The sequence below is a fragment of the Branchiostoma belcheri genome, unplaced genomic scaffold (assembly GCF_001625305.1).
Source record: "Branchiostoma belcheri isolate BF01 breed outbred unplaced genomic scaffold, Haploidv18h27 scaffold10, whole genome shotgun sequence".
Taxonomy (NCBI): Eukaryota; Metazoa; Chordata; class Leptocardii; order Amphioxiformes; family Branchiostomatidae; genus Branchiostoma; species Branchiostoma belcheri.
Window position 1 is genome coordinate 335,438 of NW_017802380.1, and position 23,966 is coordinate 359,403.

Genomic DNA, 23,966 nt, shown 5'->3' on the forward strand with positions numbered 1-23,966 from the left:
GGGGGGGGTTGCATTTCTGCATTTCTGTGTTCAGCAGTTGGATGCCTGTAACGTTACAGTCAGTACTGGGCCAAAAAGACCACTTTTTTAGGGAACCAATAAAATCTGGTCTATGTGGACATGTGGCCACTATAGACAGGGTTCTTAATGCTTGTGCCAATGGGAGAAAGTACAAAATGTAAGTTACCACCAAGAAGTGGCCACATAGGCCAGGTGGTCCTTACATAGAGGTAGTCACTTGTACAGGTACTGTACTTCACTTGCAATGACAAGACTTTAATTTTTAAACTCTTGAATTCCACCTTGGAAGGTTAACCAGTGATCCACATACCTGGGTGTTGCAAAGCTTGTAGACCAGTCTCTCTCCAACACAGTACCGACCTCCATTGGCTGGGCTGTGACATGCAATGAAAAAATGTACATCGTGAATTAAGATCTAGTTTCTCAATGTTTAACATGCATCAAATGTTTACTCCAGATGTATCTGTATCTGCATAGCCAGTATAACCGCCCTTCGGCGTAACACACCAGCTTCGCAGGCACGCGGCGCGGCGTCAGCTGGCTAGATTACACCGAACGACTTGTTACACCTAACCTGTATTTGTAATGTTATATATAGTTGTGAATGAATTTTGAGTGCCACGCTTCAACTGTTGCTCTCCTTCAGAAAAACTCTTCCTAAAAACATTGTGAATCTTGAAACATTCAAACAACTGACATCTGTATGACAGGTATAACCTCTAAAGGTGACAAGTTGGGGTCTTATGGTTAGGGTTGTTGAGTTAGAATCTAAAGGTTCTGGGTTCGAATCCCTAGCAGCCCTGGCAAAAATATCTTAATGACTGGACAACTCACACAGGGGTGTTGCAGAATCTCTCTGCCTTCATCACTCCAGTGCCACATGTCCGGGAGCACCTGCCAAAGTCAGACTCGGACGGGACGCTCCACCCTCCATCTACGGGGGCCGGAGCAGTGCTGGTACGCAGGACACACTCCCCCCCACGGCACCACTGTGGAAAGATCCATACATGTTTCAGTCAAGTGCAATCGTTTATTTAAATTGTTAGAGTTATAAATTAGTTTGTCAATGTGCATGTTTCCAGAATAGAGTCACAAAAATGGACAAAATATTCATTTTGGTGTTTCAAACAGTATTCTGATATTTATATTCAGAGAACATAAAAGTTTTGAAATTGAAATTAAAATTAAAATTCCACTGATAAAATTAACTCAATCTTGATTATTTACACATTTTTAAAAAGTTTCAACAACTAATTACTTATAAAAACATAGTTCATTTCATTTTTGGCACAGTGACAAGTCTTACACATTCCTAGACTAGAGTCGTAAGTCACACTCCAGCATTCTGCAACAGTATATCAAGGCCTTGCCGACATCAGGCATTATAAGTTAGTGTATCAAGACGGCCATACTGCATGATTGTACATGTAGCTATGGCTGGTATGTTGATTAAGAACTGGAGTCAGGACTACTAGAGGACGTTGGATGTGCCCTGACCTTGCCGGTGCCACAGCTTGTTCCCTCGGCGGCCGGTGAGGAGCTCCACCAGATCTTGTGGTTGGGCCTGTCCAGACATGTCAGTCTCGTGCAGATGCTCTGTGTAAAACATTTAGGAACAGATTATTTGACACAGTTGGACAACATAACATGATGTAAATCCTGTGAGTTCGCACAATTTCCCTGAGTTTTTTTTTGTTTAGAAGATCAACATAATGTTTCTCCTAAAATCACAAAACCGCAGAACGTTAACGTCATGAATGTGGGACAGTACATTATCAACTGCCTTCAAAGAAGACGTCAAAGCCCACAATTCAGTACCTTATGATTGATCAGGCTGAAATTGTACTCATTGTACTCATAACTAATAGTGTACTTTTACTATGAAATGTTTGATGCAATTAGCCTTTGGGCATGATTTTGCAAACAAAGATTAAAAACATTGTCACTCACTTCTGCTAACAGGTGGTTGCAGCAATGATAGCAATGATGTTGATTGAAAAGTATTTACCTTATAAAAGCTGTTATTCAAAATCTACTCATTTCTATTCAAAATAGTTTGATAGGCTGAAGGATGCTACCCTAGAAGTCATGTTAGTTTCTGGAACTCATTTGCCTGTTTGAATTTTAAGAAACGAAGACTTGATGCTTACACTGCGGAAGTATTTGTGTTCTTCGGTCCCCTTTCCGAAGCGCAGCTCACACTGCTGGTCTGCGGTGTAGCGTTCACCTGGCAGTTCTCCTGTTGGCAGAGCCAACTCGGGCGGGGCGCGTGGGCTCGGGCTGTCATTCAGGCAATCCGATTGGTCTGTTCTGGAATAAAAAAACACAAGGTTCAGTCCCATGGTTTGCCAGAATTCAATCAAATCTATATATGTCAAAGCCGACGTAGGAGAGGGACTTGTGGGCTTAATTGCTTGAATGTGCTGTCTTTTAAGCAATCCAATTGGTCTGTTCTGGAATTAGTAAACATGAGACTCAATCCTATGGTTTGCCAGAATTCTATCAAATCTATCCTGCTTCAAAGCTGTCAAAGCCAACTTTGGAGGGGCTCAGGGGCTTAATAGCATAGGCTGTCGTTTAAGCAATCCGATTGGTCTATTCTGGAATTAGAAAACACAAGGCTCAATCCCATTTCAGTCTGCCAGAATTCTATCAAATCTATCCTGCTTCAGAGCCGTCAAAGCCAACTCGGGAGGGCTCGTAGGCTTTGGCTGTCGTTTAAGCAATCCGATTGGTCTGTTCTCACTCACTGAAATTAGAAAACACAAGACTCAATCCCATTTCGGTCTGCCAGAATTTGATCAAATCTCAAATCTCTACCTCGCAAAGCTGTCAGAGACTCCGGTAGAGTAAACTCGTCATAATCACGCTAAGCGAAATGAACCCTGAGCCCGAGGACACAGTCACCTCCTGACTGGGAGGGAGTCCGTGGGAATTCTTGGAACCTTCACAATGTAGGTCTGACCCGGGAATCAAACCCAGACCTGCTCTACCCTTGACACAAATCAGGAGAATCAAAACAAGTAGGGAGGAGTGCCAATAGTGCAAATTCGGGATAACTTGCCCCAAAAAAACTCTTCAATAAGCTTTTTGTGATAAGATTTTTTTTTCTTTTCTTTGAGTGAATTGGACAGTATGTAAGAGAGGACTAAAAAAGTGTAGAATAGACCAGACTTAAGGATGCTTTATTGACTCCATTAGCTATCAAACAAAGAACAGGTCTTCCAAGATGCTCTTGACTGATATTGCCCTAATCTCCAAGCAGGTCTGGTGAAGCAAGGGGAATCTACAAATGTATATTGGCCTCCAGTACCCATTGGCTGCCCCACACCAATGGATACAGGCGGCCAATATAGACTCCCCTTGCTTCACCAGACCTGCTTGGAGATTAATACGCCCTAGGTCCCACTTGGGAAAGACACATTAAAGATGTAAGACATTAGCTACACATGTAGCTAGCCTCTACCAGGCTTTGGGAGCGGCAAATGTTCTCTCTAGCGGACCAACTCCTTGGCATGTTATCTCTCTATTTGACTGATTTCTACTCTTTCCAGCCATCTCCCGAAGCCTGGTAGAGGCTAGTAAGACATGAGATCTATGGTGAAGACAATTAATATGTGTACTTACAACAGGAAGTGTGAGAAGTGGTCAGCGCTGCAGGGTGACCACTCCATGTGGCCCGGCCCGGTGTGAGTGGCCATGATGAACTGACCGTCGGCGCAGTTGTTCTGGTCTCCATCGTGCCGCATGCCCAGACTGACCACAACAAAACACAAACAGGTTAGAATATAGAAATGAGAGGGATTCCCTCTAGACTTTTGAATGAAACAGAAAAATTTGTATTCCCTTGAAACCCACTCCGCCTGCCAACTTTCTACTGTAAAACAGACACATGCCGCAGCAGCTACATTCCATACACCATAACAGACTGGAACAAACTTAACCTACAGACATAGCCACATCCACATCCCTACCGAAGTTCAAAATGGGACTGGCCTGGCATATGGGCCCTCCATATCCAAGTGAACACTTATCATGCTAAGACAGCCAGCACCTTATTAAAAGATTTTCACTTTGTTTTGAGGCTATCAGGAACACACATTGTACATACCTGTCTTTAGCTTGGTTCAAACACAGTTTCTGTTTGTAAACTGCTTTAGTAATACATTGTACATGAACAGGTGGGTGTTGTCCCTGGCAGTAAGTGTGGCACATTTACCCTAATATTCTTTCTATTGCCAAAACAACTTCACAGTATTGCCCATGTGCCCTTAAGTACTTTCCATTGCCAAAACACCCAATTATCAACATCCTGTAGGTGCCAGTTGTGACTTTTAAGTTGTTCTTGCTCAGTGGGTAATCTGCTAAAACTGATTTGTTTGTAAGAATAGACTAACTAATAGTGTCCTGTTATGCTAAAACTAAAACGATACAAAAATAATGCATAAAAACAACAGGGACTTACTTGTGCCCAATCTCGTGCCCCAGTAGGAAAGCACTTCCCAGCCCGCTGTCTTCATTCAGTGAGCAGCTCCTGTCTTCTGAGCACATCCCTGACACAGGTGCCATACCTGGGGACATCAGTCACGGGCCAGGTGAGTTATGGTTTGATTTATTGAAATTGTAAGAATGCAATACACACGTGGGACACAGGCAGCTTTTGCTGGTGTTGTGTCCCACACATAGAAACAAATACAGGACAGCTAAAACATGAAATTTCCCTTCTAAAGGTAAATCTGTAACATTATAGAACTGTTGAGACTTGAACGTCAAAAGTTGATTATTCCTCATGTACAATTCTGAAAATTCTCATTGCAATGGTTATTCCCAATCATGCTAATTAGATACGAGGTATTACTAGCACATACCTGCAATTGCACATGACTGGCCTGGTCGGCACATCTCCATACTGTAGAGAGACGTGAGACATACATGTGAGAGCGTGCTACATTTTTTAAAAATTATTTAAAGTTCTTCTTACACCATAATGTATAGGGTATGACTTGGCTGGTGATTGATGAACCTTAGTACCCAATGCAAGGTGAACACTCTACTCACTTGGCCATTAGGCAGGTTTAAACTAAGTTGGGGGAAATTTGCTGCATTTTTGCAGTGCAGCTGTGTTGTAAGACCTGCTGTAGTTGTAATGGGGCCTGACAGGAGTTGTAGTGGCTCTGTGGGTCACGGTGCCAAGTGTCAGAGCAAGCAAATAATCCATCGCTTCTTTTCCTTAGCCCATTCTCCGCTGTTCTCTCCTTGACACTCTTTAAAGCAATTCTGTAAGATTCCTGTGATCTTGCCTCAATTACACAGTGTGTTACTAAAATTGGTTTCATGTTATGAAAATATAACTATTTGATCTCAACGATCTTGCCTCAATTATACATCATGTGGCTAAAATTGGTTTCATGCATAAATATGAAAATATAAGTATACCATCTCTATTATTTTGCCTGAAGTACAAATGTATGCAGCATGTTGCTAAAATTGGTTCCATACATAAAACGTGTGTTATGAAAATATAAGTTTACAATGCCTATTATCAAGCCACAATTATGCAGCGCGTTGCTAAAATTGGTTCCATGCATAAAACGTGTGTTAGGAAAATACGAGTGTATGTTTTCTCTGACCCTGTGATGAAGACGGCATGGTCCCAGTGCTCAGGGTGGTCGTCGGGAAGATCGTACATGATGTTGTTGTAGCCGTGGTTCTGGGTGTGCTGCCACTTGCAGAAGTTGTGCAAGGTCTTCTCAGTGTCATTGTTGTCTGTTGCAAACTGTGAAGGAAAAGGTAAAGGAGTCATCCTCAAACTGAGGTGATACGAAGCATGATCATTTATCGAGTAGCTAATGCAATGCCTTTGCGTTTATAGCCGACCCCTTCTCTTCTCGTCAAGTATGTTGGGTTCGTTTACGTGAAATAACAATTAAAAGTGTCCTTGTGCTCAGCAGCTGTCCTGTACCCTGTTCGTGGCTAGATTGAATGTCAACTTCATTGTGCGTACATAATTATGATACATGGCATGTTCTTATGACTGTCTTAAGTTAAAGATATCAATTACTTAAAATTGGTTTCATGCATAAAATGTGATTGTCTTGTGACTTTCTCGAGATTAAGATATCAATTACTGAAAATGATTGATGATTATCTCGTGCCATTCTTAAGATGAAGATATCAATTACTCAAAAATATGCCTCATGATTGTCTTGTGATTTCTCATCTGTCGTCACACTGCATACCGACCCTGCAGCAGGAGTCATACCAACACTTCGTCATTTTAAATATTCGGAATACCGATCAACAAAGTTATGCCTTTAGTGACTGTATCGGAGTTTACTCCGATTGGTCAAAAACAACGGCCCCTTTCAAGTCTACCGCCAAGTTCCTCCAGGGCAGTCCGAACGCTTACATTATCTTTCATAATTGGGCCCACTCGGCGTCAATCTACCACTTATCGATGATTGAAGCGGTCCGTATGGACCCAATTTGATACGCGTATCCAGTCGGTGTGTATCTGCCGGCGGTCTCACCTCATTGCCCTCAATTATCCGGAGTCGTAAAACAGCGAGCTGGACGCGATGTCCGAGGGACCCTCTGTTGTACAGCAGCTGCACCTGTTAGGGTAACACGAACAACACACACAGTCAGTCGCTTTGTGAGCAACATTTCAACTTCTGTTTACAGTGACTTAAGCCACGACCAGAGAAGCTTTGAAGCTCGTTAAGTTGCCATTTGCGGTAGCACTATTATGTTAGACCACCGTTGATCCGAAACTTAACCCCTGTATAGAGTTTCTGCTTTGTAATTGATCTCAATTAAGACCTTTAACACAGTAAAGTAAGCTTTACTCTGGATCCAAAGAAACCACCTACATGTACATCGCGTGAGAGTTTTCCGTGCCGTACGTCGCAGAGACGCTCAAACCTACGACACACGGCGATACAGTCGCAGAAGAAACATCGTAGGTGCTTTGTACGATGTATGTGACCGTGGCTTAAGTCGAGGCAAGCTTCAACAAAGTTCAGTTAAGATCTATTTAGAGCAGCGAAAACTGTTATGGTGCCAAGAGAAGAGCTCCGTTCCTTTGCTGCTCAAAAAACACGTGCCTGGCGTCGCATGCACGAGTGCACGCGTTAAGTCACGTGACCTGAGCTATTGGTCATTCAGACCTGATGAAGAATACTAGTGCATTGCGCACGCGTCGGAACGAAGTTTGAAGCTGAATATTCAGCAAGGAAGCACACTGAAGAAGCACACTGAAGATAGAATAGGGCGTCTATAAATATATACAGTACAAGTACAGAATGCAACGTCTTCTTACCGTGTTGATAACGGAGAGGTAGTACGTCGTCGCCCACTGGAACCTCTCCTCGGCGCTTCCCTCGTGCAGGCTCTCCACCTTGTCCCAGGCGTTCCTGTCCACGAACAGAGCCAGTTCGATGGTGAGCCTCCGGGAGGCGGACAGACGGTTCCTCGAGTTCGAGCGAGCCGCGCCCCGCTTGGTACGACGGGGGTGCAGGGGCTTCGCCGCCGCATCTAAGTATACAATGCGTCGATGAAGGTTAGACATCCAGGTAATACGATACGCCAAAAAGCAGTTACTCAAGCAACTGAATATGATTTTGAAAACGTCAGACGTTTCAGCTAGTATCCACTAGCTTTCGTCAGTGACTGAGAGACCAGAGGGGAAATACAGGTTTATAAGCACAACCTATTGATTGATATGCAAATAAGGTGAAGACAAAATTTTTTTTGGAAGTCGAAAGTGGAACAAAAGTATACAATGTATACCATATTAGTTACTAGCCTGGTAATAGCCTATAGCCATGAAAAGAACTAGAAACAGTCATGCCTTCAAATATCAGAGTTATCAACCAAGAATTGAGGTGTTCAAAAACTCGTATTTCCCAATAACTATCATAGACTGGAAGTCGTTGCCACCAAGCACAGTTGGGGCATCATCACTAGAAAGCTTCTGCAATTAAATGTGCAAAGATTGAGTGTAACAAGTCGTTCGGTGTGATATAGCTAGCTGCCGCCGCGTCGCGTGCATGCGAAGCTGGTGTGTTACGCCGAAAGGCGGTTATACCGGCTATACAGATACAGATAAATATCATTCCTCTATTAAACTTAAAGAGACTCCATGCATCTATCAAGCACCTTTTAGAAGACCGTGTTCCGACAAAGCCGAGACGTCGTCCAGCGTCTGAGAGCTTCTCCTGTAGACGATGTGAGGTCTGCCCGCCTGTCCGTCCAGCGACCTCGGGTGCCTGGAGCGGTGCGACAAGCCCGCAGACAGCGGTGTGATGACGAAATCCTCCCCCGAAGCCACCACCACGCCATGCTTTTTTTTTTTATTCAGAAAAACACATATATAAATACAGATATAGAAATACATATTGAACCTTTAGCACATCGCTACACCAGTAACACCTTATAAGCTCGACTCGGAATACAGAGGTCCCGGGTTCGAGTCCTGGCATGCCACCGATCTTGTGCCTTTAGGAAAAGCACTTTCCTCACTTAACTCAAGTGAAAATGAGTATTGTCTGTCCTGTATTTGTCCTCTGCGTTGGTAACGGTATAAGATAAGTTGACATTACTTGAGTGTGCCGTCACCATGTCCAGTCATGAAATGTAAAAAAAAAGCTTCAGTGCACAGTGAACCAATAACCAGCATCAGCACATGGTGAACAAGTAACACATAGCTTCAGTACACCACGCCATGCTACATATACACACAGGAGAAGTCAGTGCCAAACGCGTTCAGCATAATCCTTTCTGGGGGTATTTTTAGACCAAACAATACCCTTAACTATTTTTAGGCGGCCTCGGTGCGGATAACATGCTGTTCTTTTGTGCGACGAATTCTATAGTGATGAATTCGACATGCCTGGTCTTTAAGAAAGGATAACCTTTGGTCGTTGCCCGTGTTAAACGTTAGGGAGAAGAAAGGCTTGAATACGTACCAGGCCATCGCAAGTGCTGAGCGCGACGCTGCTGCCCGGCAAGTCTTTCACTTCCCCCGTGAAAAAACAATCCAGGGACGTCCGAGGAGCGACCTCCCCGTTCTTCCCCACGACCCGGAGGCCGGCCGCCGCCACAGACATGTCTCTGGTGAGGTTCAGCAGATGTTTCGTGCCGAAGAGCTGGACGGAGTAGAACCGTCTGTCGCCGTCTCCACAGCCTCGGTCATGGAGGCATCCGGCAGAACTGGCCAAGTCCGATTTCATCAGGTCAACTTCTTGTGGAACAAAGACGTCGTATTCCGGAACTGAATGAATAAAATAAATGTCTTTATTTTAGGTATTTAACCCATGGGAAACAACGGTACAGACATAGAAACACAAACTATGCATCATCATCATCATCAAACTATGCATACAGCATCTTTACATCTGAAAAAAATTCTGACGAAGTACGACTTCAGGTCAACTTCTTGTGGAACAAAGACGTCGTATTCCGGAACTGCAGTACACGAAGATATACATATATGAATCTCTATTGCATGTCCTTGCCCAGATGGGCTAAATGCACAAATGTGACCAAATGTGGTCGAGAGGATAAAAAACATGAGTATTGCACACTGGAACGCTATACTCTAATGCTAAGTGCTAGGAGTTGGTGGTGGTAGCGACAAAAACGGGCCATATATAAAAAGCAAACGATCTTCCACCATCAACATCTGCTTGGAGAGTACTAGGAGTCTATATATTACAACAATACTATGTAATCCCTGTAATACCTATCATCTACTGTTAGTTGCCCTTTCTTCTTTCTTATACAAAAGAGATTACAAAAACTTGAAAAGAGATTACAAGAAGAGATTACATGTAGCTAATCAATTTTGTTCTTTCATTTCTTGGTGTTTGACACAACAAGATTTACTACGCGTCGACTACGTCATGAGTCATCGTGATGACGTCAGAGTTCCCTTTGTCGGTAACACACCTATTGTTTACTCCGACAAGATAAATGTTCAGAACTTCCGTCCTCCTTCTGTTGTTTCTGTCATGTGGCTTCACGATAAAGTGATGTATGGTCTTAGTCATCACAACTTGTTGTTCTGTCCTTGCTCTGCCCTTTAAACCATACAGATGTTTATCTACTACAAGGCTTAACGCTTGACTAGATGATGATCCAGTCGCTTTCATCCTTTGCCAAAAGATAAGGGAGCTTTAGCAAGTCCGCCTTGCGTGTGTTTTTGTCCATTTTTATCAGTTTGTGGATTATGAAGTACATGTTAAGGGCCTAGCCCCATAGCATGCCAAAAACTGGGAGTTTGGGGGTCTTCAGGGTCTTTGGGAGCTTTCATGTGCTATTTTCTGATTGCATATAGACAACATAGCCGGCCTGGTTGAATTACCCCCGTTTTTTAGAACTGGGCTAATCAGAAAACAGCCAAAGACCAGCAAACCCCCAGTTCTATAAGCCTGCTACGGAGGCTATTGAATCTGGAAATACAACGCTCGATACTCTCCAAGCAGGTGTTAGGTTAACGACAAAGTAGAAACGCCTAAAAAGCTTAGAGAAACAGGCCTAACCTCTGCTTGGAGAGCATTGCTAGTAGCTATATACCTCCTTAGTACCTACGAGTGCTTTTGTCCATTTTCATATTTGTGGATAACGAGGTACATAGCAAGGACTCTACACTGCTAAAGTTGGAAATGCCACGCTCGCTTCTCCAAGCAGAGGTTAGGTTAAGGACAAGAAAAGGCCTAAAAAGCTTAAAGTACCTCAAAAACAGTCCTAACCACTGCTTGGAGAGCAACGCTAGTAGCTCTATTGGAAGCTGCGAAGCATCCGATATCGGCTGCTAACGAGGCGCGACAGAGTTCAGAAATGACACATCTATCAACCGCTGTGGCGAGGAAGGGCAAGGGCACGGTAAACTCGCCAACTACCGTATCAGGGGCGACGACATGCCTGGTGCATCAGGACAATCTTTTCCGTACTCACTTCCAAGTAGGTCATCCGTTCCTAAGTGCAACTTCATCTCGTCTCTCGTCATGTGTTGGTGTATTCTTGGGGATACTCTCATCTGTGGGGAGAAGTGATAGACATTGATGAGTGCAATGTTAATACAGAGATTGTGTGTTTTGTAGGATCAACGCTTTAAACCCGGTGAGGGGTCGTGTGGCGTAGCGGCTGAGTGCTCGACTCGGAACCAAGAGGTCCCGGGTTCGAATCCTCACGTGCCACCGATCTTGTGCCCTTGGGGAAGGCACTTTACACGACTTTCCTTACTTAACTCAGGTGAAAATGTGTATTATGTTGTCCCCTGTGTTGGTGGTGACATTAATGTAAGTTTAAAAAACTTGAGTGTGTCGTCACCACGTCTTGTGATTACATGTTGGAATATATAAAACCCGGACAGTTTAATTTGTTGGCGTAACTTCGAGGCTCTCGCACGCAAAACGTTTCGGGCAGACACCTCTCTGTCCCGGGCGATCCACGAGGGACCACAACTCTTATGGCCTGGAGGAGGAATCCCCTCTTCTCGTCTGAACCCTGGCATATTGCGTGACGCGCACGAGTCTCGCGGCGCCTTCAGCAGTCCCGTCACCTTTCTCGGAATATCCTTCTTCTTGGAGGCTTCTTGAAGATTTCATAGCCTCTACCAGGCTTCAGGAGGCGACTGGAAAGAGTAGAAATCGGCCAAATAGAGCGATAACATGCCGGGGGAGTTTGTCTGCTGGGAGTGGGCAGTTTGCCGCTCCCGACAAAATGTTCTCTCCCAGCAGACAAACTCCCCTGGCATGTTATCTCTCTATTTGGCCGATTTCTACTCTTGTCAGCCGCCTCCAGAAGCCTGTGGTAAAGGCTAAAGATCTCGTGCAAGCTCGTGCGGAAGATAACACGATGTCTGACTGTGACGGCAGGCGCGACCGAGTTACTGAAAGCCGGATCTGCGACCACCTACCGCCTGGGCTCCTTTCTCATGGGCTCTGCTGGCATATAAACAGACATGTGAAGTGCCAAGGATGACGAATGTAACTTTTAATGTTATACGAAACAGATGCCGCGACGTGTGAAAATTTTGATATCATAGTTCTTGAATTACGTTTTACAGAAACCTTCACATACAAGTACAAGTCAGTGACCGTGTCTTTGACGTTGTAAAACAAATGGAGAAACTGTTTCATGATGCTAATGCATCAGTTTGGAAACTAGTGCAAAGATCCTCCCTGACAGACTTAACGATTGTGTCCTTTTGAGGGGGCAGGCGCTTTTATTATGGCATATCGCTTCTATTTGTACTTTGGGTTCTTTATGTCTGCGCTGGGCCGGAAAAACAGAAGTGATATGCCATATATATAAAGAAAAACAAACTTTACACAAGCTGACACACAAAAAACCAATCGTAGAGGCTGGCAACAAGACTTCTCAAGGTCTGGGTAGCAGTTGTCGTTTCAACATCCGGATTTGTCGCTTCAGGGTTTGTTCTAGTGAAATAAATTCTGGGAACAAAGGGGACTTGGAATCGTTCGAGTCAGTTTGGCACAAGGTTATGACTTCCTTGCCTTTTCTGTCGAGCCCTTTTAGGCTTTTTCCCAAGCCACGGGGTCTGTGGCAAGGAAAAACATCTCCCAAGTTGGGTTTAGTGAAAGAATGCTGGAAGCATGCAGTAACTCTCGGTGAGAACGGACCGCAAGTTGCTCCTGTCACGCTCGAGCGGGCTGTTTGTTGTTACAGACCAACGCCTCTGTTGTACGATGACGTCAGGGGGGAACAAGGAGAACGACCGATAAGGCCGACTGGTCATTTCTTAGAAGGGTTTCCTCAATTATTCCGCACACACCAGCTCATTAAAGTTAAACCTGAACAATTCTGCCAGTGCGACAAGCTCTGGCTCGCACGATCGCGTTTCCTCGGAGGTTCTGAACTGTGTGGATTTACGGGGCCTGAGTTTGCCTTCCTCAGTTTTACAATGGTGCCGAAGTCATCGCATGTAGACGGAAAGCCTTTGACTCCGCCGTTGAACAGTCATATAACTTTATTGCAAATCCATGCCCGAAGGTTAATTGCAAGTGTAATTCAGAAATGATTAAGTTATAGTTAACAATACAATGAACATATAAACATAAAGTGAATTGGAAACTGTCAACCTTCGCTACTTCTAAAAAAATTGGAGTATGATTTCTTTTCTTTGTGCAGTGGATATGAAATGCCCGACGTTTAGATATATGTGTTGAAGACAAACAGTTTTTGTAGGCCGGTAAGATGTATAAAGCTGGCAAAGATTTTGGCGACTAGTTTAGACAACTGATCTCTTGCGGTGCTGCACTGTACAGATTAAACATATCACGCGGTGCTAACGTTGGGTGGTGAACCTCACTAGCCAAGAAGAGATGTATGAACATGTGGCATAACAAGAAATATGTGTCGTAACGTAAGACCTTGTAGGCTGTCATACGTTACATGCACAACTCGTAACTAGAGCAGAGCATTTGGCAACATCAGCCGAAAACGTATCGTTCAGATCAGCTGTAACTTTCGTGGTCTTTGCCAATCTTACTTTCGTGTCTATCTCTAGCCGTGAGTTACTATTATACTAATCAGAGAGATATAAGACACAGAGTCGGGTCGATTTCGATTGTACGGGTTGTTGTATTGTGCTTCAGAACTAATACAGGTCAATGGTCTAGTCTAGAGTTCGGGTCAGGCCTGTTACACAGCACTTGGGTGGACTATTTACTACCCAGCCCTAATCGCATGACGTCAGGAGCGGCAGGAATATGTGTCGTAACGTAAGACCTTGTACGCTGTCATACGTTACACAACTCATAACCAGAACAGAGCATTGGCTACATCAGGCGAAAACGTATCGTTCAGATCGGCACTTGGGTGGACTATTTACTAGCCGCCATAGCATGCCAAAAAGTGGGGGTTTTGGGGGGTCTTCATGGCCTTTGGGAGCTTTTATGTGCTATTTTTTCTTGTTGTATATCACCTGCATATAGACAACATAGCCGGCCTAGTTGATTTACCCCCGTTTTTTGAGAACTGGGCTGATCAGAAAACAGCCGAAGACCACCAAACCCCCGGTTCTATAAGCCTGCTACACTTTGGTGTACTATTTACTACCCGACCCTAATCGCATGACGTCAGGAGGGTTTAAAGCTCCTCGCGGTGGCAGCGATAAAGAAGCCCCGTAAAGCGTGACGGGCCGGTGACGTAGGTGAGGTTGTTTTCATCGGGCCGCCTTACCTAGACAGGACGCAGATATCGGAGCAGACAGGTTCCTAGCCTCTAGCAGGCTTCGGGAGAAGGCCAGAAAGAGTAGAAATCAGCCAAATCGAGAGAGAACATGCCAGGGGAGTTTGTCTGCTGGGAGATAGCCTGGATGCCAGACCTATTGTACACTGGACACAAAGCATGCTCACTGAGATACTCTGTGTCCAGTGTGCTATGGGTCTGGCACCCAGGTTAGCTGGGAGACAACATTTTGCCGCAATGTTCTCGCCCAGCAGACAAACTCCCCTGGCATGTTATCTCTCTATTTGGCCGATTTCTACTCTTTCCAGTCGCCTCCCGAAGCCTGGTAGAGGCTATCAGGTTCCCACCACTCTCCCAGACGTGCATGAGGCAGGCACAGGTTGGGATGAAAGTTCGTCAAGATTTCTCGCGATAATTGGGCGAAACTTAAAACAAGCCGCTTCGGTTTGGAAAAGTGCCCATTTTTGACGGACGGGGCGCCCCTCGTATGACATGAAACAACACATGGTGATCTCCAAGCAGATACCGGGTTCCGGTTCTGTGTTTTTGAGGCTTTTCATGTCATGCGTCTTTCAAGAGAAAAAAAACACACACACACCACTAGAAAGTCGCATAAAAAGCATCAAAATCACAGAGATGAACTGAGGCGAGTTCTGGATGCCGATACTAGCTTATGCATATGTAGCACTGTCTTGTGTCTCATGTCTTGTCTAACAGTTACTGGGGAGGGATGGCGACCGGAATCAAACGTGATATGACTTCGATCGTTTTCTGAAGGATGATAATACATGTACAAACAAGGCGTTGTCCTTACTAATTAAGTTTGAAATGTAGCATTTCCTGTTAAACCGCAAAGTCAAGGGCATGATCATGACGTCATTCCGCCACATGCGCATAAGTCGTGAGTTCACTTGTCCTCAATATGTAGTATGTTATAAGTGCACATGGCTCTGAGTACACTACTGACTGAATCATTAGCTGTACCTGCTCTGAACAAGCAATAAAACGTTTTCCGCTGTCTGAGAGGGAACCAATTTGCGGTCCTCCGAATCTGCATCACAATAGTGACCTCCGATTTGGTCTGGTACACAAGAAGCATAGCATAGAGGCTGTACAGTATACCTAATCTCCAAGCAGATACTGTGGGGCAAGGGGAGGCCAATGGTTACAGGAGACCAATAGAGACTCTCCTTATCCCACAGAATCTGCTTGGAGATTACAGTATGACTGTATTTCCTTTATATGATCTTCCCGTAAGTTGAATCTCAATGCGCAAGCCTACAGAAAGTAGCCTCTACCAGGCTTCGGGAGGCTACTGGAGACAGTAGAAATCGGCCGCTCTCAGGTGCGGCAAACTGTACTCTAGAGCAGACCATGGCCAACTCCCTTGGCATGTTATCTCTCTATTTGGCCGATTTCTACTCTTTCCAGCCGCCTCCCGATGCCTGGTAGAGGCTACTAGTATACAGAAAGGGCAGTTGCCATCAGTGTTACTGACAGAAAAAACGTGACGATCCCCTTCCACGGTAGGAGCACTCCTACTCAGTACCAAAGATAAACAGCACATAAGTACTTCATTCAGTCAAGTGGTGGGGCAAATTTGTTTATCAACTGGAAGTGTGTAAAAGTCAACAAGGTTGACAAAGGGGGCAAGGGCTATGATTATTGTTTAAACAGTGGAGAGATGCTGTTTATTTTGCTTTGCCAATCTAAAGGACGGACGGGGTAACAAAAAACTGCGGTGTTGCTTTTCTGCCCGTTTGCGATTTCGGAACTTCCTGGCGTCTGAGTTTCTCGTCGGACACAGAAAAGTCATACCGTCGCCGGCTCTAATCTCCAAGCACATCCTTCGGTGGCAAGACAGTACGTATCCATTGACCAGAGCAGTGTCCCTTAGCTACCGACTCTGGCCAATGGATACTGTATTGCAATGGAAGGATCTGCTTGGAGATTAGCCGTAATCTCCAAGCAGATCCTACGATTGGCAAGGCAGTATCCATTGGCCAGAGAAGTGTCACTGAAACATGGATGAGCACTTCTCTAGATGGTACTGTATTGCCACCGTATGATCTGCTTGGAGATTATGGCTTGGAGATTCCGTGTCTTGCAACCGAACGATCCGCTTGGAGCTGGTGTGTGTCGGCAATGACAGCCCGCTCCCTGTCCTAATTGATCTATCCTCGCGGTGACGCCGTGAATGTCAGGATAGACCCGAGCCCGGCAGATGGGTATGACTATGAGAAGAGCATGTTACGTTGATGGATGGCGCCGGGTCCGTGTTTGTCAGCGCGCTACACCTGTCCGCGCTTGTCCGGCCGACCCCGCCGCCCTGCACCATCCATTCCCGGCCGCCCGAGCGACGTGCCCCCGAGCGCAACGATCACTCATGACGCACGTCTATCTGACACACGGGCTCTGTCAGTAAGTGCGACCGACTTTTTTTTTATATTCCAACATGTAATCATCAGACGTGGTGACGGCACACTCAAGTTTTTTCAACTTATATTAATGCCGCGCCAAACACAGGGGACAATACAATACTCATTTTCACCTGAGCGAATTGAGGAAAGTCGTGTAAACTAAGTAAAGTACCTTCCCAAGGGCACAAGATCGGTGGCATGTCAGGAGTCGAACTCGGAACCTCTTGGTTCCGAGTCGAGCACTCTGCCGCTACGCCACACGACCCCAACAACCCCCGACTTTTGTTTCCAACGACTACTTTTTTTCCGCAATTTTGTTGCAAGAAATCACTCAAAAAAGATTCCTGACTTTCTTTCCCGAGGCAGTTGCCACCTAATCCTGGTCTGCCTTGTAAGAACATTTGTACCCGTTTCGTAAGAACATGGCAAAACGTTGTCTAACGACGGAAACAAGATAATAGGGTGGCCCAAAATCTAATTGTTTCGAGGTCTCATCAGGACATGCCCATGTACTAAATATCACGACAATCCGTCGAAGACTTTTCGAGTTACTGAATATTGTGTTCAGACGCACACACGAAAGCTACTGAAAACATAACCTTCTTGACGAAGGTAGTTTATATAGAGAAACAATCCTATGAAGTAAAACTGGAGAGTAGTAATAGCGTGTATAGTACTCACCGTGCATGACGGGCCCGCCGTCCACACCAGAGAGGCGAAGAAGACCAAGATTCGTGCCGCGTGCCTCATGCTTGTCGTCGGGACTGCCTGCGCCCTCAGCCGTCAAGCCTGTGCGAACGGGAAGGGAGGGATGGGAGCGGTTACGCTAGTTCCTCACTGGTGGCACACAGTCACTTGACAAGCTGCACGTGACCACCGGGGTTGGTCTTGGACGTGAGACTGGTTTCAATGCTACCCCCGATCGAAGAATAACTGGAATTCCTACAGAAGGTAATTGTTGTGCCGAACCCACAACCAACCGTACACACAAGCTAGGGGAGCCGTGGGGGCAGCGAAAACACTGGCGCGGCCTGCTGATGACTTCGTTGGGAACAAACCGGACTGGTGCCGCGAGGGCAGCGGACCGCGTTATTTATCCAAACCATCGCAAATTGAAAACATTGTTTGTGATGTGTGTCGTCTATGATTAAACAAGAAATATCCGGCTTAGACTAGCAGCGGGCCACGGAGAGACACCCAGGGGCAGGTTCCTGTGGGTGCTGAGAACCTCCGCAACGCGACGGATCCATTTCACACGTTAGCAGCCTCGTCCAAGGTCTCCGCGCTAAACCATAGGGGACCGGGCAAGTCAGCGGTGCCAAATTCTACAAGCTTATCGCCCTGTCCCTAATACGCCACAACCACGACTCACGTACACACGAGACCGCACTACAACTTATATTAAGGCCCGCATTGACCTGATTCGTGTACGAATAAATATTTTTCTTTCAAGAACAAACTATGCCTTGTTATGTTTCTGTGGGAGACATTAGGAGTTACAAATTCAACCATGCCAAATTTACGATCTTATCGCTGCTGCCTAACTAACACACCGGAATCGCTGTTTGCGTAAGTGGGACCGCCGAATACAACTAGGGCACGGCAGATTTCAAGCGTAGTACCCGCGAAATTCGTAGTAGCAAGCACCGACCCTTCCTCTGGAGCAATAAGAAGTACATAACATAAGCGTAACCAAGTCATACTCACTCACCGCGCTAGTAACTCCGGTAGGGACACTTGAACTCTCAGTGATTGTCGCGAGCAAAGTCCTCGGTTCTAACCCAACCCGACAGCGGACGGGGAGTCGGTGCACATAACACGTACTAGTGTGACCACGGCTGTAGTGTCTGCGCGTTTATATAGAGTACAGCCAGGCTATATCGAGAAGCGATACGCAGGCACGGTCTACTCTGACCTTTGGTGACCAAAAAGAATAATTTGCTTCACCCCGCGCCTGTGGAAAGGTTATAAAAGATCTGTCGATCAGCCGGGCTCCTCCCCCATTTCGTGCGGATTAAAAAGTCGAGCGGTGACCGGGCGGGTTTCCTCAACAATTTGGCACGCCGGAACGGCCCTACGTCATCTGACGTAAGCCTGCCTTTCATCACCTTGTACGCGGAGTCCCCGATTCGCCGCTGCGCCTGTGAGCGCGAACTCACAAGGTACCCTACTGGGAGGTAGCCTTTCCTCCTTTCTTCTCACTTAATGTCAGTGCACATTGTATCTGCGAGAGAGCACTCGCTATGGTTGCCGGCCATTGTTGCCGTGATTGAGTTAATTATTGTAACATCGTCACCGCCTGAAAGACGATGTCTGAGGATAAAGCCCCACGACCGGCAATGTCATCCATTAGACATAGTTGTCATCTCCTGTGAACGCCCGGTTTTCAGGCGAATTTGTCGGACTACACAGGGTCAGATTAAAGGGACAAAGAAAGGCTGAAGTTGCAGGAATATCTGTGTGCGTCCATGGAAGTGTGCGTTGCCCAGATACAGGCGGCGGGGAATGGGGAAACTCTCAACTTTCACTCAGTGCGTACAAGGCAACTGGGTCACAGATTTGACTGCATGTAAGACACAAATAGGCCGTAAACCTTATAAAACATGGGGCTGCATATAGCCAGGTCGTGGCGCGGAGACAGGTCTTTGTCCTTTAGAAGTTGGAGGGGCTATTTTTGGTCCACGCAGCTGAGCTCAGGCTCGTCTGTCCCACTGCTGGGAACGAGAAAGGCCACTTTACTGCAAAAGACGTATTTTAAAGCCGTTTAAGACACCCCACGGTTAAAATCCCCAGACCTTGATCAGCATTCAGGGACGAAGTGTCCGTCACGTTCAAACACTTTCGCTTCTAGTTATTATTACAGGAAGATGCTGGTGGTTTGGTCCACGGCCAAGAGCGATCTATTCAACAAGGGGCTAACCTGGATCACCGGAAGGTCCTGGCTAATCCACCCGAGGTCTCTCGCCTCACAAATCTGCCTGTGTTCCCCGAAATCTTTCACTTGAAGAATTGGCAATAAGTCGGAGATTAGGTGGACGCAAATAGCCGCCTTTTAACAGGAGGATAAGAATAGGAGCTGAAAGTAAAGCATTGGCAGGGTACGGCAGTAGTAGGGTAACCCGGGGACGTCCCCAAAGCTGCCGGTCGCGGTGATTCACCAGCTAAAGTTCAACGGTGCTCCCTAACGGTTCTCCATATGTGGTTCTCTCCAAGTTCACGTCCACTTCCACCCCTGGGACGCCGCGCGCCACACACCGACAACTCAGAAACAACAACAGCGAGGCGCAAGAAATAATAATGACGCATACGACTTGCATTGAGATTCTCATAGAGACTTAAAGTCCAGGAGCCCTTCTTGGAATCCGTTCAAGATTACAGCATGAGAATCCCATATTGCGTGGTCACTGCCAGTACAAATGTACTAGGTGTTTGTGTTAAGTAAATGCACAGACAAACAATTAACCGTAAGAGACCGCCTTCCGGAACTGGAGACTGGAAACAGAAGGTTCTCCAGAAGAAAAAGACGTCTTCAAAAGGTGTTAACTCAAAGAGCAGATGGTAAAGCTACAGTCAAGTTGATCGTCAAAACACACTTCGCGTTGGTTTCCTTCTCATTCAGTCAGAACCCTCTTAATGGCGATTATTTTTCTGCGTTAACTTAAATCAAGGTCCATTTCACATGCAGCGAAATGCCAAAATTTGACCGACAAGTAAAATTACTTTGCGTAGCTTAATAGCTGACGTAATGAAAGACGGAAAAGCTCGCTTTTCCTCAAGGTTAGATCTCAACATTAGATATGAGTAACTGGGGGCTAGGCAGGCTATACAATCCGGTATCACTATGGGTCAACTACGGTCACATAACCGAGAAGAGTTCATTGTCCTACTCTCCGCGCGGGCGAGCATGGCTACCTGCCTAACTTCACTTCATTTTTACTGCCTTTATGGGCCTTCACATGACGTGTTACTGGACCGTGTTACTGTTTTCCACTCTCAGGTTCCAGTTACTTCCGCCAAATCGGTTGTTGTCGTATTTTCCAGGCTTTTACTGTTCAGAGAGGTGAGTTCCCATGCAGCGCGTCATCGGTGGGCATGGGTGACATCCAGGTTAGTTTGCCTTGGCAGGTTGTGGCCATTAGATCCCATTGCCGCCACGGCAAAACAAATTACAACGGGGACCTCCTGGCGACTCTGGGCCAAGAGTACAGGTTCCTTCCAGTGCAGACTAGATTCACTCAACCATAACATCGTATTTGATACATGATATACAAACTTTTCAACAGCTTTTGGAACTTCAGATCTTCAGATCTCTAGAACTGGATTCTAATCATCGGATTCTTGTATGTTGTTCACTAACAGCTTTCGTTCATCCGAGGTCCAAGTCTGACTAAAGGCTGAGGTATGCTTAAACAAGGACTGGGTTTCAGATCAAGCTTCCTAAGCCCTTCAAGACACTTCACTACGCATTAGCAGGCATGGTCAGTTCAAGAATGATATTGTTGCAAAACTAAACAGTAACAGAAAAAGTGGCCTCAAGATGCACGCAAGCCTTGTGGAGCGCCCACCTGTTATCAGATGCGACCGCGAGTCTACCTAAGCGGACAGACTAAGCAAAGACTTAGAAATACCTTCTTGAAGAGACCCGATAGTCAAAAGAATCCCAGAGAAAGCCCTGCCCCAGCTTGAACGACTTATACTGCTCTGAAGAGCTTGCTTGTATCATGGAGGTAGAATACACGTATACAAACAGCAGATGGAAGACTTCAGTGAGATCTAGAAACCACCTGCCCTGCAGCGCTCAGGGACGTTTCCTTAGTCATGTCCTCAGCTGCCATGGGAAAGGCAATGCAACTCTCCAAGCAGAGGTTGTGTGGGAAGATCGTTACCTTTTTATACATGGCCAGTTTTTTGGTCGCTACCCCCACCAACCTTGGGTCGCTCATGGACCCTATCTGGCCAATTGGATACTGCCTGGCCAATTTGATACTCTATTTTTGAGACCCTAGGATCTGCTTGGAGATTAAGGCAATGCAGGATATCTACATACTCAGTTCCAACCATTTACAAAAGTCAACCCGTGAACCGGTTACGGCGTAGTCACATTCGTCGTAGGCCATCGTAGGTCATCGCACGTTTTTGATGCCATAGACGTTCCAAGCAGGCTGTGACAGAACCAAACATTGACAAGGATCGATCTAAGACAGCTTTTTGAAGACATGAAGTTTGTACGACACATGAACGACTAACCCAGGAATGCCCTCGGTTTGCGATCGCACACGAAGTATATTGTAACAAACAAGGAGCGAGTAGAAACAGATAAAAACCCCGCTCCTACCGAATCGGCTGAAAGGTCTAGACCCATCACTGGATCGGTTGATAGCGCCTATAAACCCCCCACTGTTACAATATTACCGATCTGTAACAAACCAGGAGGTCAAAAGAAAACCTACCTGGTGTTTGTACAAAAACTCCCGAAGATGCGCGAGTTGGTCAAGGATCGGATCTCTGCGATGGTTGCGGAAGGTTGCTTGCGGATTGGACCTGTTCCCGTCTGCCCAGCAGCGGAATGAGACTGGCAGTGAGAGTGGTGCGAAGCTTATATCTCCGCTCAGCGAATGTAAACAAATCCAGGCACTTATAAGGTATCACTAAAACAACAACGAGCGCACCTTTTTCGCTTTACGAGTCAAAAGCAGGAGTGAAAAGTTAATTGAAAGGACGTGTACTACGTGTGGTAAGTGTAATCCACGCGTGTAACCAGTTAATGACATCATCACGCGGTTGGTTTATCTTGGATGGAAAACAGAAACACTATCCTCGGCTTTCGTTTTACGACCTTTTACAACCGTGTGTGACCCACGCACTGCCGGGGCAGACGCTCAACCACGGGGTATGGCAGGGAGCCACGTTTGGTCAGCTACAAATTTTGCCTTAACCGTTACGTACTCGAGATGATCACGTTTCGGTCTCTACACGGCGATTAACTAGCCTCCGTAGCAGGCTTATAGAACTGGGGGTTTGACGGTCTTCGACTGTTTTCTGATTAGCCCAGTTCTCAAAAAAAAACGGGGGTAATTTAACCAGGCCGGCTATGTTGTCTATATGCAATCAGAAAATAGCACATAAAAGCTCCCAAAGACTCTGAAGACCCCCCAAACCCCAAGTTTTTGGCATGCTAACTGGAGGCTAGCGATTAACCATGAAGGCGAGAACTGTGGACTCTCCAAGCAGATATTTGGACGGTTTAAGGCGTATTTTAGCAGTTTTGTCGGGTTTTCTTTGGCCATCCTGGCCAGGATAAAGGTTGCGGTACATGGTTGCAGTTGGTTGGTTACTTCTCGGTATTAAATGTTAATGTATGGTCTCAGATTTCTTTATTTCAATCGATACAAACTTTATAGCATAAGCTTTACGACGTTTCGGGTTCATAAGTGCGTCAAAGCGTTTACGGCATTGACATGACGTCATGAACTTTATTTATGTACGGTCAACCTCAACGTCGGTTTCCTGTCCTTGGAGAAAGCTGGAGTTTGACACCCAATGTTAGGACGTGGTATCTGTATCTGTATAGCCGGTATAACCACCCTTCGGCGTAACACACCAGCTTCTGTATCTGTATAGCCGGTATAACCACCCTTCGCCGTAACACACCAGCTTCTGTATCTGTATAGCCGGTATAACCGCCCTTCGGCGTAACACACCAGCTTCTGTATCTGTATAGCCGGTATAACCGCCCTTCGGCGTAACACACCAACTTTTGTACATGTATAGCAGGTATAACCGCCCTTCGGCGTAACACACCTGCTTCGCAGGTACGCGGCGCGGCGGCAGCTGGCTACATGACACCGATCGACTTGTTACACTTAACCCTTGAACATCTTACTCTTAACATTGTTTAAATCTATCTGATGACAATGCCCCTACAGTACTTGGTGACAGCGAGTTCCACCCTGCGATTGTTCTAGGGAAGAATGAGCTGTATACCGTGGTACCAAACTTGGTCGAAAGAATGTCTCTATGTGGCATTGCCAAGTGATTCTTACAACGTCGTTTCGTGCCTTGTTGGTAGTCTCCACCAGACTCACAACTGAGGTCTCGAATAGTTTGCCAGGGGAGTTTGGCCACCATAGTAGAGTTCATTTGCCTGCTTTCAAAGGGAAAACATTACAGTAACAGCTCACTCCCCTGGCCAACTACTGGTCGTATTTACACCGAATCTTACTCTCCATACCCCCCTCGGAAGAAGGCCTGACATAGGCTATACTGTACCAGTGTACCTTGTTGGACGGGCAAATGACACCGAGA

At 45.9% G+C, this 23,966-nt stretch overlaps 2 protein-coding genes across 2 annotated transcripts in view; both read right to left on the bottom strand.

The window, feature by feature from the left end:
• Positions 1–387, bottom strand: part of LOC109472795 (A disintegrin and metalloproteinase with thrombospondin motifs 19-like) — a 13,091-nt gene extending 12,704 nt beyond the window's left edge. Inside the window, exon 1 of the mRNA XM_019772661.1 lies at positions 332–387. Within this exon, the coding sequence (XP_019628220.1) occupies positions 332–387 (56 nt within the window). The remainder of the gene's footprint in view (positions 1–331) is intronic.
• Positions 388–4,482: 4,095 nt separating this feature from the next.
• On the bottom strand, positions 4,483–18,601 carry LOC109468698 (A disintegrin and metalloproteinase with thrombospondin motifs 10-like). The gene is made up of 10 exons (XM_019767015.1): positions 18,373–18,601; positions 17,343–17,450; positions 10,981–11,062; positions 8,991–9,295; positions 8,182–8,365; positions 7,343–7,557; positions 6,552–6,635; positions 5,652–5,797; positions 4,890–4,930; positions 4,483–4,592 (listed from the first exon to the last, which is right to left on the bottom strand). Exons 2-10 carry the CDS (start codon positions 17,409–17,411, stop codon positions 4,483–4,485), a joined length of 1,236 nt encoding a protein of 411 aa, XP_019622574.1. The 5' UTR covers positions 17,412–17,450; positions 18,373–18,601.
• Between the last annotated feature and the right edge of the window lie 5,365 nt (positions 18,602–23,966).

Bases quoted from the DNA above. Each gene is read 5' to 3' on its own strand.
- LOC109468698 (XM_019767015.1), bottom strand. From the start codon at position 17,411: ATGAGGCACGCGGCACGAATCTTGGTCTTCTTCGCCTCTCTGGTGTGG. The intron at 9,296-10,980 runs GTGAGTACGGAA...TTATTCATTCAG, and splicing joins AACGGATGACCTACTTGGAA to TTCCGGAATACGACGTCTTT. The intron at 4,931-5,651 runs GTCAGAGAAAAC...GTCTCTCTACAG, and splicing joins CATGCCGTCTTCATCACAGG to TATGGAGATGTGCCGACCAG.